Source organism: Athene cunicularia, assembly GCF_003259725.1.
Source record: "Athene cunicularia isolate RWA chromosome 1 unlocalized genomic scaffold, athCun1 chr1_part2, whole genome shotgun sequence".
In the NCBI taxonomy this organism is placed as follows: Eukaryota; Metazoa; Chordata; class Aves; order Strigiformes; family Strigidae; genus Athene; species Athene cunicularia.
This window is the reverse complement of record NW_020799092.1, coordinates 32108072-32127401: the sequence shown is the minus strand read 5'-3', so window position 1 is coordinate 32127401 and position 19330 is coordinate 32108072. Positions and strand designations below refer to the sequence as shown.

Genomic DNA, 19330 nt, shown 5'->3' with positions numbered 1-19330 from the left:
ATAAATGGAATATGGCATCAGGCTACCCAATGATGTCTAAAGATGACAGACCACCACAAACCAGCAAAATAAAACTGAAATAATAGAAACTCACTACACAACAGAATTGTTTCTTGCTCTTTATATAAGCCAATTACTACTACTGAACCAGACAGTTCCATGGCACAGATCACCCAAGGCATGCAGGCAAGATTTGGTACAAGAGGCGACCATTATTTGGTTCCCTCAAAGGCCAAGGAAGCAAGTGATCCCATTCCATGAACAGCAAAATGAGTAAGACCTGGCTTTCTATGGATGTACATCTTGAGACTCATATGTGGATACATATGTGTTTAATAAAGGCTACATCTTTCCTATCAGTGGATGCATTAGCAATCTCTCCTTGATGCAGAGCTTTTTTTCCACAGAAATTAATAGAAAATTAGCATCTGAGATTTCTATCCATCTGTCAAAACTGACAGAAAATGATCCAGGGGAAAAATAGGAGGAGGGACAGACAGGCAGATGATGTAATCACTTAAGGCCTTTTCACTTAGGAAACGAGAAAGTCAACTGAAAAGATTATTAGAAAGGTATTTTAATGAAAGATACAAAGATTGCTATAGTTTTTTTCCTCTGGAATGCACAAAATGGTAAACCCCCCATCTACTCTGCTACAAAGCTCTTCTTAGAAGTAAACTTAAGTTAGCCAAAAATATCTCTCAATGATAGCATTCTTAAAATTCAGAAGTGAGGGTGTTTGCAGACTTTAACGTGAAACCTTACTGGAAAAGTCACTGTATCAATACTGAAGTGATTTGGAGGAAACATTACAATTCTCACAGAATATACATAAATAGCTGCCAAAAAATTAGTGCTCTCATTGACTGAGCCAGTCAATGGAAGAAGTAATGTTAACTTCAACAATCAGAAACAAGCATTTGAAGTTTGGAGAAAAATGAGAAAATTATCACTGGATAAACAACACTAAAATAAAAGCTTCCCTAAGCCTCTTAAACAGTAATACTAGAATTGTTTCACAATTAAAGAGGTCAATGAAAATATGCCTTTATTTGGCACAGGAATTTCCTGAATTTTAATGACTATTCCTTAGTTCTTTTGTAATTTCTTTTGCAGTTGCTTGAATCCTAATCTAAAAGAGACTCCTTTAATGGTTCTTAGCCCTCTTCAGGAGACTTGACACATCTCCATTTCAGGTTGTTAACTGCATTACGTATCATTAATTTCCTTATTCCTTTTGTGTTCTAAATGTACATTTAAAAATACAGAGGAAACTGACAATGAACAAAAAGTAAATAATCCTTTAAAATAATTTCCTTGATTTTTTTTTTCTCCAAGATACATTCTGATGTGCAAGTTTTCACAATTTTTTTTCCCCTTAATTTAAGCAGCCCATGCAAATAGACAGACCCACCTTCCTTCTCCCAAGTAAATAGTTTAACAGTCTTTAGATCAAACCTGAGATTAACATATGAATTTAGAAATCTGAATATAAAACCCCCTAGGCACAAGAAACTATATAAATAATGCAGCTAATTCACAAGTTCTTAGAATCATATCAGCATTACATACTTGGAGTCTTGGAATTCCAAGCATAATGGAATGCCTCACAAATAAAAAAATTTTTGGTATGTACACACTACTGTAAATTATCCAGATCTGTTTCCCCAATTCTGTATTTGATATCAGGCTTTAAAATTTTACAAACTATGCATATTGTTATGTGTGCTATAAAGCAACTACAAATTTTTTCATGATTCTGTAACAAAGGCATCATTGTAACTGTAACTTTTACACAATCAAGAAATAGTGTTCTGTTTTTCTTCACCAAGGGAAATGACAACAAAGCAAGTACAAGGGTGGCTAGTATTCATAATGAGACTCATAAATAAAGGAAATTATGTGCACAGTTATTCATAAGGTACTTTTCCTCCTTTTGTTTACCATCCTGCGAAGTTCCGTTCATTAAAAAACAGGAAGAGGGGGAAAGGCTGAAACAGCCATGACCATTGCTGCTGTAGCACTAGTTTTACAAAGATTAGAAAACAGTAAGTAAAAAATGTCTAAACAGTGTATCTTCCTCAATAGACTCAGTGAATTGCACAGAATGTGGCAGAAAGCTATTCAAATGCTATACCTAACAAATTCTTCCCAAAAATCCAAGTTTTAAAACACACTTAGATTTTCAAAATACTTTAATTTTCATAAACAATGCATGATAACCATCTGATTTCTGTGTGACAGAGTTTAAGTAATATTTAAAAAATGCTCTCTACACGAAATATGTCAGAACAGTTACAATTAATTGAGAAGAGAACCAGTTACAAGAAATAATTAAAGCAAACCCCAACTCTATTGTCAGTTTGAAAGATCTTTATATGAAAAGTAAATTACCTCCATTGAGATTCGTCTATGTATCCGGTTTCTGAGACAAACACCTGTGGGAGACTGAACCTCATCAGATGACGTCCCAGAAGCTTGGTCACTTTCACCATCTGACCCCATTTTCAAATTTTCATGAACAATATCTTAAAAATAATCCAAAGAATTGAAAACAGTTAATCTGTGTTCCACCAAACATTTCTCTGGTACAGACAGAAAACAACTGTATCATTACTGTGCATCAGGTTATATAGCAGAGTCAAAGCTTTACCAGTCATGTTAGTCTTGATATACTTTTTATGGCTCAGGAATCACAAAATCAACAGGATTACTCAATTTTCCAAAGCAAAAGACAGACAGACCAATCTAGATTTTAATTCCTATAAGCCTCCTTCTCCTCACAGCTTCAGTTCCCAAATTCCCTCACTACCACTTCTTTTTTAGCTTTTCCTGGATATGAAACATTACTGAAAATATTAAACATTTTCCAATCAGACTACCTGATGTTAGTAACCCAAATGTATCTTCAGAAAGCTTAAAAAACCTAAGAAGTATAGGTACTATTTTCAGAAATGCTGAATATGGAAATATTCTATTCAGATATAAAAAACTACTGGTGTTCAAGTTTGGAGGAAGGGAATGTATTCTGGCCATCTAAATAGAGGCCTACAACGTACAAGTCGATTCAGCAGAGGACCCGATATTTAGAAGCAATTAAGTGAAATCTGTGACCTTATGGAGGAATTTTGACAACAGACTGCTTGAGTTATATGGTGTTGCAGGATCTTTGTGTCAATTGAAATTGGTACTTTTAACACAAATCCTGTAGATTCATCCACACAAAAGCATTTATGTATATCATGTATATACATACACATTACTTTTGAGCACCACAGGATCTTCCAGACTTTGGAAGACAAACACTGCAATGAATGAAGATCAAGGTGGTGTCATTAATAGCGTGAAGAGCCGAATGACTTGTAAAAGAACACACAATGGGAAATTGGTCATACAAGCACTTCACTATGAGTAATGCTCCATCACCTCTGAAATATCTGAACTCCAAATTAGTACAAAGATTAAATACTTATAAAGGAAGTGCTTCAAAAGACACCAATTTCCCTGCCCTGTCCTGATCCTTGGTACTAAGCACTATCTTGTACAGGGTAAAAAAAAACCTGATGAACAACAACTAAACATCTCAGAACTCTATCCCTAAAAAATACTAATATTAGCAAAACACACAGAGTTCAATTCAGTCTTACCACCAACATACCTGAACATACTTAACATTTGCACAGCAATACAGCAATAAAAAGAAGAGAAAATGCAAATTTTATCAATATCAACAAGCAAGAAAGATGGATTTTCTAGGAGAAAATGCCTTTAGGCCAATGTTTGGTTACTAGTATATCACCTAAAACATTTGTCTAGTTTGGCTCACATAGAATCATGTAAACTTCAAAGGATCAAATTCTTCCCCAGTATAAAGAATTTCCTTTTATGGAACACATAATGGATATAAAAATATTAACTCATAAGGTATCAGCACCATGTATTTTAATTCAAAGTACTGTCATTTAACACACAAACTAAGCATGGATTTCACGCACAAAGCAAATTTTCCAGCAGCAATGCCAATCTAAACTGGATTTCAATTAAAAATCCACATTGCATCTGAGTTTTCCCTGCAAGTCATGCTCAGATTTGAACTGAATGAGAAAAAATATAAGCTGCACTCCTTGCATAAGAAGCAGCAGGAAAGATTTTCAGAAACTAGTCCCTAAAGATCAGGCTTAACCTTAAGCTAAGCAGACAACACATGACTCTTTTTTGACAAGTCTCTAAGAAATCTAATTGTCTCTAGTGACTTGATAGCCATCTTTTTAAAAATCTCTAACAAACTGTAGGAAATTATTTTTAGTAATACAAAAGCATTATTGAAAACACTACTTCTGGCAAAGCTGTTACACCAGCATTGTTGTATCTGGTAAATAGCACATTCACCGTATCAGTTCTTTAAAAAAAGATTCTCTTTTAAAATACTTCTCTGAGAGGTCATGTAATCCATTTTATCTATTACAGCTCTCAAGATTCTGTCTGCAAAATTAAGTGTAACAGTTACTGACAACTGTTCCCCAAAATATTTATCCTCACACTAGTACACAGGCGTTGATTGGGCCCCAAAGTCTATTTTCTTTAGAGAAGCTAGACAAGAGACAACCTCACAAAATAAGACTGACAAAATTAAAGTAGTATTGTATTTTAAGCCATGGAGCAATTACTTTTTTTTTTTAAAAAAAAAGATTGGCACTTATTAAAAAGTAATTGTGATTGATAGCATCATACTTTTTGTCTTAAAATACAACGTTCAATTCGGAAAAGTGTATATATTATGAAATTACTATAAAAAAATGACACTTCAAAATGCAATGCTCAGAACTACAAAGAGCATCCTAGTTGACAAAGATAATGCTTCTACTAAGATGACCACCTATGCAATAATACACAACTAAGGACTATTTCACGAACTACTAACCTAAACCCATACACTGGGGGAAATAACGTAGCTGCAAGGAGATTATGCTCTTTATAAATCAGGAATGTGATGACAAAGTGGGTCTGTACCACTCAAGTCTAAAAATGTAGTATTTCAGACTTAAATAAGATGATGGTCAGTCAATTTTGAAAACTGCTGTGATACGATTAATTCTGGTAAGTCTGAATAAGCTACACATGTGTAATCAAAAGGGTTTAAGCAGGATACTGGTTGTAGCATCCAAAAATCTATCATTAAACACATGCCTGAATTTCTGATGGGCTAAATATCCAACTGCTCTTATCTATAAGGGTTTGCAGATGTTTTAATTATATTGTAAGTACAGGTAACTTTTAAGCTTTTTAAAAATGTCTTGTGTTATCATCTAGAATGTGTCCTTTTATTTTATTCAATTAAAAAAGCATTAGTAGAGCCTTATGTTCATTATTTTCATAGCAAAACCCAAGGAATAAGGCACTAACCTAGTCATTTTAACCTTTTTACACAGGTGCATGATGATATTTGATTAAGCAATGATGAAAATCATGCAAATACTGCCTTAATTTCACTAAGCTTTTGTACAGGCAGGTTCACCTGCACCAAAGCCAGCTTGCATGGTCTTCAGAGGTTTTAATGGTTCAATAATTTATTGAATTGCTTTCACTGAATACCCAAGACATTCTCTTACACAGATATTTATTTTAATGTACTCTACATATCTACTTAATTATCCAGTATGGCCATTTAATGAAAATCTGTAGAAGACTACAATACAACAGGAAAACTATGGAAGTATATTTAAAAGAAAAGGCTGTCCTCATTTCACTGTGAGGAACGCACCACAGAAGAAATTCATACAGGGAACCTACAGTGCCAGCAAATGAGAACTCCTCCAAGTGAGCTAAAATAATATCCACTAATTAGTCAGTAGTGAGTCAGACTGCATGATCTTTCCATCTTTTTTCAAATTATCACAAAAATAATCACATGACTTGCATATAGGATTCTTTCCAGGGTGCAGTATTTCAAAGCTTACGTTCCTATGAAGTGACTACATTCCATGATTAGTTTCACTAATAACAATTCAAACTGAGGAAGGCCATAGTGAGAAACTGCCTTTGCTGTTAACATTGCCAAACGATGAAAGCTGTACGGAAACATCATTCCTTTCAATTCCAGTATTTGTGACAAAGAAACAAAACTTCTCCATAACTATATCAACACAACTGTCAAAAGTCAAAAGCAGGGATAAACTGCCCCCTGGATGTTACTGAGGAGGGTCAGTTTCAGTTGGCTTTGCACATTCCAAGAGCCCCTCCAGTGTTCCCAGTAATATAAATATGGAATAAGGATAACCAAGTTAGCTCTGCATTCAGCCTGGTCGTGTCCAAAAAGAGTTTATTAGCTCTGGCTCCATCACAGACCATGGCAGTTAAATGCTTCCGGAGGTGCAAGACTTTGGAAGCTGTACAGATAATATGTGAGCTAAAAAAAACTCAGCTAGACCTTCATTTGTGTCAGTGGCATGGCTGATTCACAATTTGGCCTCAGAATCATCTATGTTATTTAAAATCATCATGATAATGAAACGCTAAATTTTAACTTACTACAAAACTTTAAACACAGACACACTTTTTAGAGATCAGCTCAGAATATTTATCTTTACAAAACATTTTACAAAACCCAAAACTAACAGAGATACTTCCAAGTAGAAAGAATTTTAAAAATATTTTGGGATTTTATATGTTACCACAGCAGTAGGAACTCATGTTCAGTGCTCAGAAAGGAAACTAAACTCCTAAACCCTCCCGGGCTTCTCAAACATTTTTTATATGGATAATCTAGTCCAAAAGCAAGCAGCACGAAAATGCACCTGTGGCAGGTCTCATTTTAAGCTGTTTTTTAACCAAACAACCATCTTTTAACTGTCATCATTTTGTGATATTTCAAGGATATCTCTCTGACAGCATTTTTCCACCACTGGAAGGGAGGATAAAGTGGAAAGAAAAGAGAATGAATGAAGAAAGCAAAGAAAATAAAAAGTCTCAGGTCGTATAGCATATTTGACTTTAATTTCTGATGTCATTATCCCAACAGAGAAAACCTCAGCATCTTGCTGAGTAATAACCGTTCTCATATGGCAGGAACAAAAGGAGGAAAGATGTGAAGAAGGAGCAGAAAAACCTTAGTAATTAAGCTTGTATATGGTTGTACTTAGTGGTGTTATCTACCACTAAATAACATGTAGCTTAAATTTTCATCATTAGGAGTAAAAAAAAGGCATCATTAATGACATCATTGCATCCAAAACAAAAAGAGGCATTTAACATATACATACGTACACTCAGTAAATCTATTCCATACTACATCAATGGAATTACAAATTCTACAGGAATCTGTAGTTATATAAAACATGTTATTTTAACACTTCTTAGAGACTAACGTATTAAAATTGTGAGTGCTGTTTAAACAGTTGATCACCTGAGAAAAATAAAACTAACAGCATTCGTCTGAAATACTTAATACGTAAGTATCTTTTTAGGTGAGAAATAAAGCCTTGAGAAAACTGGTAAATCATTATGAGACATAAAAAACTGTTTATGAATCTTCCTTTTGCAAAGCTGATTTGAAATTCATAGTGAAATTTTGAAGAGGAATAAGTTATTGGTAAATTTACATTTTTAAATGCTGTAGTATATTTTTAAAGGCAACACACAAGAACAAGAATACAGAAGTATACATCTCTGCTGTTCCTGTACACAGTTTATACACATCTGATTTGACAAATAATCCATAAACATACACAACTATTTTGTAAACTTTGTCTTCTTATTAGAGTCTTGGCAATTTGAGAAAAGCTTGGCTAGGCAATAAAGAAAAAAAAAAAAGTGTATAGGACTTGAGTGACATCAGGAATTGATACAGTAGTCAAACTGTGCACACTAAATTCTGTTTTCTTCTGTGAAAACAGCTGCTAAAGTCCATTCAAGAGGATAGAATTATTTTTTCGGTTTGAATTGTATAACAGTAAAAAAGCAAGGTTTTGAATATGCTAAGTCATATTACCTCAAAGGAGAATTTAAGTGGTTTGACTACTATCTTGAAGACTCATAGGTTAATCTTGAACATCAGTTTATCATACACTTCTAAAGAAGGGCAGAAGATTGAAAAATTCATAAAATTCTAATTAAACTGTGACTTGCTCTCATTTTCTAGTATCAATTAAGCATAATTTAAAATAAATTAAAAGCATGGTAAAACATTAACGGTGACTGGAGGCAGCAGCATGACAAATTACTTGGAGAAGGAAAAAAAATAACTTTGTAACATACTTGCCCCACAGAACCACATATATAGCTTGGGACCACAACAAAAAGACAATTATATTTGAGTGGCCTTAATTTATCACTCAAAAAATCTTTTTTTTTTTTTTCTTATAATAATGAAAAGTCTAAGTAACACACCAGTTCTTTTTAAATTCCACATATAGGCCGATTTTCCTCTGTTTTTATCATATTCAATTTATTTTAGTGCTCACCAATGCTTAACTGAGATACACACAGGTTTCTTGCAAAGTATTAAGAAATAATATTTTATAACTTTGCAACTTGTCAAAAATTCATGGGTGACTTCTGTGTGTTCTTGAAATTGCTTTCTTCCTGAATCTTAAACAGACATTCAGTACCTTAAAAACAAGTTTCTCTAACAGCTCCAGAAAAAAGATTACTGCATTCCCAGAGATCTTATTAAAGCATTAAAATAACTGTATCTCTTGCTAAGAATCAACACAGACATTATTCTTCATAGAAAAATGAATTTAAATGAAGTAGTAATTTACCTAATCTGCTCCCATTTCTGGGCATTGCCATGAAAGAGCCGAGGCTGCCCCCTATGACGCTATGTGGTCTCCGTAAAGGGGGCTTCTTGAAAGATCCCGTGTATTGGTGAAGAAATGAGTGCATGCTGTGAGACGTTGGAGGCCTGCCATTCTTCACAATAGGCTCTACAATTCACAAGGATCAAAATATTCATTCCCATAAGCAAGTAGGGGTGTCAGGAACAAGCCAGAAGAAAAAAAAAGAAAAAAGAAAAAAATAGTTACTAGACAGGAAATCACCACTCTGGTATGATTGTCTTTAATACTAACAGTCAAGCACCATACTACTCCCATTTCTCTATTAACAAATTATTACATAACATGACATTAAGTATTACCCAAATTTCATTCTATTAAATTCTGTCACTCTGCTGCTGGATCAATACATGACCTGAATATACAGTCTAAAAATGTGAATAAAACATCAGTATAATTATTTTCTTCTGATTATTTGCCTTATCACACAATGTTTCATCTTTACTATAATTTAAACAGACTGGCTGTTAGAGCAACTCACATGACGAGCAAATTCAACTGCCTTTAGTAATGTTCTCCTTCTCAAAATTCTTAAGGGTCACTAGTAGCAAGGCCTCACTAGTGGAAGTCCTTGCAAGGAAACATAGCTGCCTATACCCACCAGAGCTGTCATGCCACAATTAAGATTATTAACTTAAAGGATACAGAATAATTAAGTATTCAATGAGTTATTTTGGTTTTCTATTGGATTATGTCTCAAACAGTTCACCGTTCTTAAAAAAATCTTACAGTCCTGGTTTTAAGTCTAACAAATTATTATTACTGATAAATACTTTCTAAAAAATATTAAATATTAAAACTTTTAAACTCTTATATACAAATGCGCACAGAATTTGAATGCTTGTGTTCTCTCAGCAACTGACTCTGGACACATGGACTACCACTCCATGGTACTAGAAGCAGTCTAACTCTCAAAACACAGAGGACTTTTTACCCCAACAAAAAGCAGAACAAAGGTCAGCTTATACTGATTGTCACAAAACTGGACTTATAACCACTAAGTCATTCATACAAGAAATTAAAGAAGATATACTCTCACTACAGAAAAAGTACCCAGAGGACAGGCACCCGGCAGCTACATACAACCACTGTCCCTGTACTAGGAAAAAGAGCAGAAGATAGGCCAAAAACCACTTTAGATTCCAGTAATTTTATTTTTCCATCATTTGATTCTTATTATCATCAGAGGTACATATACATATCCAGAAGACAGAAAAGGCAGCAACCATGGACTGAGTAACCACAGCGTGTGTACTACTGAACGGACTGGCACCTCCCGAGGCATTTCTGGAGCCAGGGTGTAATGCAGCTGGGATCTGCTCTGAGCTTTACTCACATCTACTGGGACAGGGAGCAGTCTGGGATGCTATTTCATCATACTGACTTATAGTCTCACATGCAGAAACTCCAAAATATTGCTTTCCCTTCCAAAATAAGATAAAAATAATATAGACAGAAGAACTTATTTTATGGAAAGCAGAATTTCAATGGCGAAGGAAATACCAGCAATACCTACTAACCTAAGGAGAACAGGATCCTGAAGGGAAGCCCCTCCCACCTCACACATACAAAAACCTTTTGTACATATTATTATGATTGGTCTGAAGCAAAGATACAAACCAAAGACAGGCCAGTGACTTTCAAAAATAATTATGGAAGGAATTTTTGCATATAAACATGAATATGGTAAGATAAAAAAGAAAAAAAAAAAAAAAAAAAAAAAAAAATCACTTTAACCCAGCTGCTGCAGGAAAAAACAAAAGCCAAAAAAATAAAGCTTCAGGCAGAAAACAGAATGTGAAAGGACACATCAGCAATGTTACAAACCTGACTGCATCTTTCAATCAGCATCCTACATAGACACAGCTTGAAAGTGAGTGAACATGAGGAAAAATACACCATACGTCCATGTATATGTTCAAGAGGTACAGTCTTCACCTTCAAAAGGCTGTACACCTCTGCCCCAAATTCTTATTTCTGTTTCTAATACATTTCATCATCTCTTTTGATTTGAGTGGTATCAGCTTCCTTGTCGTGTGCCTTCTACAGCCGATTTATCCTAGAGCGCTAGGCAGCATAGTCCTTATCATTTTTTGAAGACACTCTATTACTACTTCCACGTGACAGGAAACAGGTTTACATACAGTACAACTACTGCTTTTCCTTCTTAGGTATTAAAGTCTACTTTCTGCTTTCCAACTTTCTTACTAATCTTTGATTTGTATTTGATCTAATTTCTAGACTAAAAACCTTACACTGAGTTTACACACCATGCTGAACAAATGAATGGTAACACAAACTCCAAATACCCTATGAGTACAAAGTGTTCTACTGAGACAGTCATCACTGGTTATAACTATGAAGCTTGGTGGGTTTTAGTGGCTAGTTTGCATAATTTTAAAGTTTCTACTTCATTTGTATTGCTTATATAAGCAATAAATAATATATATTAAGTATGAAATTCTACTTCATTTTAGTTGTTTCTAAAACTAAATTTTTATGAAAAAAGAGAGCTATCTAACTCAAGGAGATGTTTTTTTCTGGGAAACAAAACTCTCCTCCCTTTGACCAAGCCCTGCTACACTAAGAAGAACAAAAATTCCTAATTTTTTTTTTTGTTTTGAAGCCCTAATAATAAACGTAGGAAGAAAGTTCTCAGACTTTTTTTTTGTTAGTATGGAAATGTACTGCTAAAAATCACTCAAATATTTTTTTAGCTCTGCCACTAGTGTCGCTAGCCTTACACTTTAGAGGGTCACTTAAGCCCTAAGCAAAGTACTGAGACAGACTGATGTTTTGGTCACTGAAAATGCACCTTCCATAGTAAGATTGTCTCACACACACCCTAATGAGAAACTGAAGATGCCAGAATACATCTCACCAAAGGCCAGAGAAGCACACCAAAAGTAGCACAGGAAAGGGACAGGGCCATACAGCTGGAAGCACAACTGTCTGTGAGTGCGACAGCACACGCCTCAGCCATCCTGGCCACCCATACCCACCTCTACGTTCACAATTGCTGAGGATTCCAGTACCATCAACCACACTCAAGTGTATGCACACATGCAGACTATAGCTGCATTCACAGAGCACAGAGTTGATAATTTCCCTTTTATGTTATGGCTTTTGTCTACTCATGCTAAAATCAATATATTTCCAGAACTGTGTAGTGCATAAAAAAAGCCCAGAGTTTGTGGATATACTGAATAAGTAGAGATTCAGTTTTATGTTCGTTACTAACAGGACAGTGAGATGAACAGAGATGATGGTTTGAAAAATTTGTTTTCCTCATGGCACTGGTAGATTTGCACATATTTTACAGTTTAAAACAAAATTCCTAAAATATCCTAACATATGAAAAGTTCAGCTCAAATATAAGGATAAACACAGATCACGTTAATAAGCAAATAGCAAATTTATATAGAAATGAAAGATAAATGATTGATGTAGTAAGATTCAATGACACAGAAATAACTTCTATCACAGGCATGTTACCTTTCTGCACTGTACTAAGTACTGTTCTAAATTATGGAGCCCATTATAAAATTTAGCAACAAGGTCATGTAGTAGGACAGGCAGAACGACCAACAGACAATGAAAAGAAGGTTACAAAAACTCTCAAATTACTAGTATACTTATGACTAAGAGATGAATAGTACTTGCTTACAAATGTTTTCTAAAATCCTAGTACACAATTTACAGAAAGGAGGGATCATACGGCATTTTACGATGGTATAACATGCAGACTTATGGTCTGGAAAAGTATTATTGTTTTATGCAGTTAAGTTTGCATTATTATAGAAGCTTTTAAAGAAACATTCACATGAATTCTGCATTGTCTGCTGCCTCCTCCCTCCAAATGTGACAGTAACAGCTAAAAGCTGTAACAAATATTGAAAATGATCAAGCAAGCTCTGCTGGAAAATAATTTACAAGGCTTTATTATTATTTTTGTGCATTTATGAGATATAAGATTTAAAGAAAGTGCTTTTGAAAAAAGTATTTAAACTCCCTCTGTCCAAAGATCCTAAGTATTTCTTCCAAAGTTACAATTTCATTTAAATTCACTTAAGAATTCATTTTTTCCAGGATTATTAGTAGGTTGAATCACTACATTTAAAGGGTAATGCTGAAATTTTTAAGGTGTTAATTTAGTGCAACTGCTTGGTCTTGAATAAAATGAGTCAAAACTATAGAAGTTAAATGCTTTTAATAAATACATCTATAAACTGCTTCTTGTAATTTTATCTCTGTGATTATACGTTTGATTTGTCTTTAAAAAAAATGTTTTCCTATATAAAACTGACAAACATTCCTTACTTTAGTGTCACTCTACTTGGTAAATATAACTCAGTAACCATTCAAAGGCTCATCTGACACAATGGAGGTGTTTCTGGTAGCACTGTAGGTATTTTCATGGTGCTATTGGTTTAATATTCATCCACAACCAAAATGAATGATAGAAACTAAGAGGGGAGTAGAAAACCACCAGAAAATCACTATACAAGTGTATGAATATACTTCATTTTTAATATCATGCACAGTTCCGGCCTTCCTCTCTCAAATAGATTACAACTGCAGAAGTATGATACAGCCCTACTACACGTCTGTGGGTTGAAGGGGGCACCCTAGGAATCAGCTATATCCACCACCTTGCCAGCACAAGAGTGAGGGTCACAGAAAAAGCCAGCTGTGGCAGGTTGCATATGGCACATGGAAGTGGTTCTTCATAACATGCAGTCTGTGGAAACTCCTCATCACAGGATGTTACAACTATCAGAAGCTTACAAGACTCAAGGGGAGACTAAACAAGAAATCTACTCAGGGTTACTAGCTGCACAGAGACTTGCCTAGTTCAGGAAGTCTCTGAACTAGAAACCAGTACAGTACTCTGGGGAAAAGGTGTTATATTTTGGGCTCTAATCTTAGACTTGCCCTCAAATGTCATCCTCAGAGACTGGAGACAGACAGTACTCCAAAGCCATCCTTACGGTGCAAGATTTCTGCAGCACCTGGACAGTTAACTCACATTTGCTCATGCTGGCAGAATCAGGCCAGCAAGGGCCTTATTTAATTATCTCTAGCTCTCTTTCCTCACCCTGCTCTACAATATGTAATTCCAAACTGATAATACTTACAAATATGGAAAGCAAGCTGAGAGACTTCTCAGTGATTTTTTTTATTGTATTTGGTCTGCTGTTAATGTACTATCTTCTTATTTTGGCTACAAAAATCACTTAATCTTTGACACATCTTCCACAGAATATAATTTCAATTCTTACATTTCTTACGCAACCTACTAAGCCTTCATGCAAATCTGGTCTTTAAATGTGAAAAAAAGTTAAACATTCTGAATATTTTATAAATATTACAGTGGTGTTCAGGATGAACACACTGTTTTCTTTTCAAAACCCCTAAACACTTCTTAAAATATAAATGTGTCCTGCCTTTAAAAAAAAAAAAAAAAAAATTATATACACACACACACACACCCCCCTTTTTTTTAATGCCACATTCACGTTACCTTGCTTAAGCGTGCATCTTCAGCAAGGTTTGAAATTGGGCAATGCATGGTGACTGTGCACTGTTGTATTACTTGATTTTCAAGTTTGGTGAATGCTGAGCTGCTGGTTTATTTCACTTGGATCATTTTCTTGTATTTCTTGCATCCTATCATTCAAACTTCCGTTATTATTGGCATAATGCAAAATAACTACAACAGCACTATTCAAAGAAAATACTGTTTAAAATACAACCAGCCTGGCTTACTAATGTTGTAAAAGTTGCTAGACCATGTTGCTGATCTGTTGTTTTAGAATACACATATATATTTTAAGGAAATGGAGTCCTCAGTAAGGTAGCACTGCTTTGCTAATTTTGAAATAATGCCAACACCAATGTACCAAACATACAAGAAAAGAAAATAACTCAAATGAGCCACTGAAATCTTTCAACTGTGAAGTGACAGAAATTTATGCCTGAACATAAGTGGAACTCTTTTTTATTTCATACTTATGAGAAATGCCAGAGTCAAGTAGAACAATACTGTATATAACCAAGAAGCTTGTCCAAGGAATTAAACCCAACTATTTATGAGGTTATAAAGATGTCTCCTCTTTTTCCTTAAACTGCAATTTAAGTTAACCACAAACCCTGACCTGAAATTACTCCCAAGTTAAGCAATTTTTCAATAAATCCCCAATGTTTCTTTACCTTGTCCATCTATCTTAACAAAGAGCCACACTACCACTTTCTTTCCTGTGCTGGATTTACTTAACTGGATTTATTTTAATCTGAGCTCCACAGCGCCTGCAGAACTGCCTGGCATTTCTATGCAAGGCCTCAGCAACTGACATACTGTCACACATCAGTCTGCTGGTGGATTAAAGAAAGTGTTTTCATTACGAATGTAAATGCATTTTAAAACACGTTTTATGAATATATAATACCATGTATTCAACTACCTCTTTTTCTTTTCTTATGTCCCATGAATATCTCTGTTATATGACAAAAAGACTAAACTGGCGTTCAGATTTCACTGCCTAAATTTTGGGATGGTATTTGCTTCAGCTATCTTTAATAAAAAAATAAAAATCACCTGTCATACATAGTGACATTTTCCCTTAAATCAAACATCTCTGATAGAGCTGAGTAAGTATGTAAGTAAATGTATTATAATTCAGTAGCCACTATCTATTTTGGACATGGAAACAAGACAAATACATAAATATATATTTAAATTTCATACAAATAAAGTAAATAAGAGTTTTCCTAATTAAAATAAGACAGGTATTGGAGACATAGCCTTTATGATCTCTGATTTGGGTATATAATCACAATTGAAACCAGGCATGCTCCATATTCTAAGTAAGGATGAACTTTTGTGTGACAGCAAACCCGCCACAATTCACTGCTGTTACCAAAGAGGTGGCTCAAGGTCCAACCCCAGCAAAAAAAAGAAGTGTAATTTTTGATTTAGGCTTTTGAACTAGATCATCACAGGGCACTGAGAGTGCAGATGCTGACAGAATGGTAGAAAGACGTCACTCATCACTTTTAGATGCAGCTAGACTTTGGACCAGGTCAACTATAACAAAATCTTACTAAATGCCCTGAGAATCAGCTACTGGTTTTTATAGGACAGGACGCTATGCAGTTTTTTGTCCACCCACCTTGACCTTACCCTTGCTCCAGAAAACTTCAAGATTGGTTGTTTGGGGTTTTTTCTTTTCCATTTTGATAGAGAATGGGGAAGTGTCAAAACTCTACATATGTGAAACTAAATATTCATTCTCTAAACAGCCCTGCATTCATGAAGTTTGTAATACATCAGGATAACCTTTGAGATTTATATTGACATATTTATAGCTCAAACGCTACTGTCATACAGCTTAATCATATTTTGGCATCATCTATGCATTCATTTAACTAATCTGAATGTATGCTCTGTTAATGATTACTCAATTTTTACATGTCTATGGGAAATAAAGACTGATTTTTGGAGTTGCATTACAAAATATTTTGAGCAAACTGCTTTCCTGGAGAAGCTGTTGTCAATAAGCCCTTTATTTTTTTTCAGAAATTATATAATGTAAACAGGTGAATTTCTGGCATTTTAGAGCTGGTATGTTGCACTGTACAACATTTAATTACACTGCTGTAAAGCTGTCAGACCCACTCAGTAAAATTAGCTGATTACAGGTGATGACTCCACAGAAGAAATATTTAAATAACCAAAAGCAGCTATACGTTTGCTATATCTGTACTCTCAGGGAGCTGTATGAGGAACACACTGTATAAAATACTGCATATTTATACATTATTTCACAGGGTTGTTTTCTTGGACTCTGTTATGTGGCACCCAGGAAAGCATAAGGTCACTTCAAAAATAGAGCAACCACTCAATAGCACTTAAAACTGTATTTATTCATTGAAAAATAAGATGAAGCATTCAAACTACTGACTATTACAATATTAAAAACTTAGCAGAACCTCAAAATTAATCCACTTCAGTACAGGAGTCATGTCCAGAACAAACATTCTTCATTTGGAAGACACAGCAAAAAATATTGCTAGCACGTTTGAAGAAATAGGCTGACAGAAACCTAAGAAACACAATATTCAAGTTTCTCCCAGAAATGAAGTACTCTGATGATTAAAACGGCACTGTAAGGTCCTGTAAACTTTTTGTTTTTAAAGTTTGGGACATAAAGAATAAAAATGTTTCCAAGGAGTCTGTTTAAGCCACAAAAACAAGAGATAATACACAAGGCAAAAAAAAATGAGATTAAGGTAAGTAAAAAACACTACAGAAAGCCTTTCAAAGTTGAGTTCACATACAGTGAGGTTTTGCCTTTAGTCTAGGTACCAAAACAAAGAAGATCACAATCAAATGAAATATATTCAAAGCATGAAGTCTTCCTTTGAGATTTATGTATTTCATGCTGTTTAAAATATAATTCTTAAGATAGTACTTTTGGTCATCAAAACATGTACAAGAACAGAAGCACAGTAGTCCCATATCAACAATCATATATTCATTACATGCCACCAGTTACTTATCTTCCCTTTAAAAAGCCTAACTCCAGAAGGCATCACACTACAACAAACCCTTCAGAACAGTGTTCCAGCTACAGTTTAAATCAATGGAAGTCAGCATGGTAGCCAATATACAAGAATCCCTGGCCTGCATCCTTGCATCCCCATGCATTACCCTGTAGCTCCCACCACAAGTATCTGTGAAGCCATGCTGCCACAAATCAGGAAATAGAGGATCTGTCTTCTCTTTGCCCTAGTTTCAGAAATAACTGTGTAATTTATTATAGTATTTTGTCATAATATATAATATATAACATTATAATATTTTATTATATTTATAATAACTTGTACTGGGTCTGGTAAACGGTATGGAATAAAGAGTGGAGACTGTACTGGGTCTGGCTGAGCTGGAATTGGTTTCCCCTACAGCAGCCCTCACGGTGCTGTGTTCTATGCTGGGAGCTGGCAGGGTGTTGATAGCACCCTGGTGTTGTGGCTGCTGCTGAGCAGGGCTTACACAGCACCAAGGCTCTTGCCGACATTTCCCCCCCCCAGTGGGGCAGGGTGGGCAAGATTTTGCGAGGGGACACAGCCAGGACAGCTGACCCGAACTGACCAAAGGGATATTCCAGACCATGTGACGTCTGCTCAGTATAAAGCTGGGAGAAAGGAGGAAGGGGGTGGGGTCACCCTTGGTCCTCCGAGGCAACCACTACGCGTATGGGAGCCCTGATCCTGAGATAGCCCGACATGGCCTCTTCATGGGAAGGAGAGGATAAATCTGTTTTGTTTTGCTTCCAAGTGCAGACCTTTGCTTTGTTTTGCTTATATTAAAACTGCTTTTGTTTTACCCACAAGGGTTGGTCTATCTTATTTTCTTTCCCCTCTTTGCCCTGTTGAGAAAACAAGAGGAAAAAAAAAGGGGGGGCTCAAACAGACCAAATGGAGGTAAGTATCAGAAATTCATGAAGCCATTTCTACCAGAACCTCACTTGTTTGAGTTAATATGGCTGTGTGCATATATCTTTCTATAAAAATAAAAACTAGCAATATAGAATGGATTTCCAAGTTATTTATATATTAATGCAAGGGCTATGGATGTATTTTTGAACGTATCTTGTAACTATTCTTAAAAGCGTGCTTGGAGTTCATGATAATGCATTTTATATTATTAGACAATATGGCCACATTTTTCACTTTCATTAGAGAGCATATTCGTATGTATTTAAAGTATTTGCATAAATTTTACAGTTAATTGGGTTTTAAATACGCATTAGTTGGATGTTACTTCTAGCCAAATTCCATTAGTATGTCATTGGCAAGGAAAAACTTCAGGAGGAAATTTAGTTGTCAACTGCTGTGAATTACCATTTAGTATTTTTAATATTAATCCGAATATGTATATTAAGGTAGAACATTGTTAGTATGCTTGAATCAAGACAGAATGAAAAATAAGCAACAAATTCAACTAATTGGTTTTATACGGTAAAACATTACAGATAATGAAAAAATTCTGTACTTAGATAAAAGAATAGCTCAAAGTATACTTCATACAGTCCACAGTTCATAAGGCTTCAGATGTGCATTAGGCATTTCACTATTCCCTCTTTTTGTGGTTTATGCATCTGATTTGGTGATGCTTCCTCACCCAGAAACCAATTATGATGAATATAATTTTTAAGGCAGATTTAATTATATATAGGTTTCTGGTCAGTAAATAATTTGATGGTATTAAAAAAAAAACACCAATCAAAAAACCAAAACTGTTGACTATTCCACATTCAGTGCAATACCTCTGTGCTACTGCGTCAAACAATATGGATTGATCCCTGCTAATTCCATTTTGCTGCTGATGGATGAGTGCTGCATATTGAGATTGTACTGATATCAGGCAATGAAGGAGGCTGTGTATGAAATGAGACTGCATACAAAAGGTTAGCTGATTCAGTGGTATCAAT

At 35.0% G+C, this 19330-nt stretch overlaps 1 protein-coding gene across 2 annotated transcripts in view; it reads right to left on the bottom strand.

Annotated features, from left to right (window-relative positions):
- The window catches only part of CDK17 (cyclin dependent kinase 17), an 88944-nt gene that overhangs the window by 33445 nt on the left and 36169 nt on the right, over positions 1-19330 (bottom strand). For both annotated transcript variants that reach the window (XM_026867826.1, XM_026867827.1), the window contains 2 exons: positions 8760-8924; positions 2395-2528 (listed from right to left, as the gene is read on the bottom strand). In XM_026867826.1, the coding sequence (XP_026723627.1) occupies positions 2395-2528; positions 8760-8924 (299 nt within the window). The remainder of the gene's footprint in view (positions 1-2394; positions 2529-8759; positions 8925-19330) is intronic.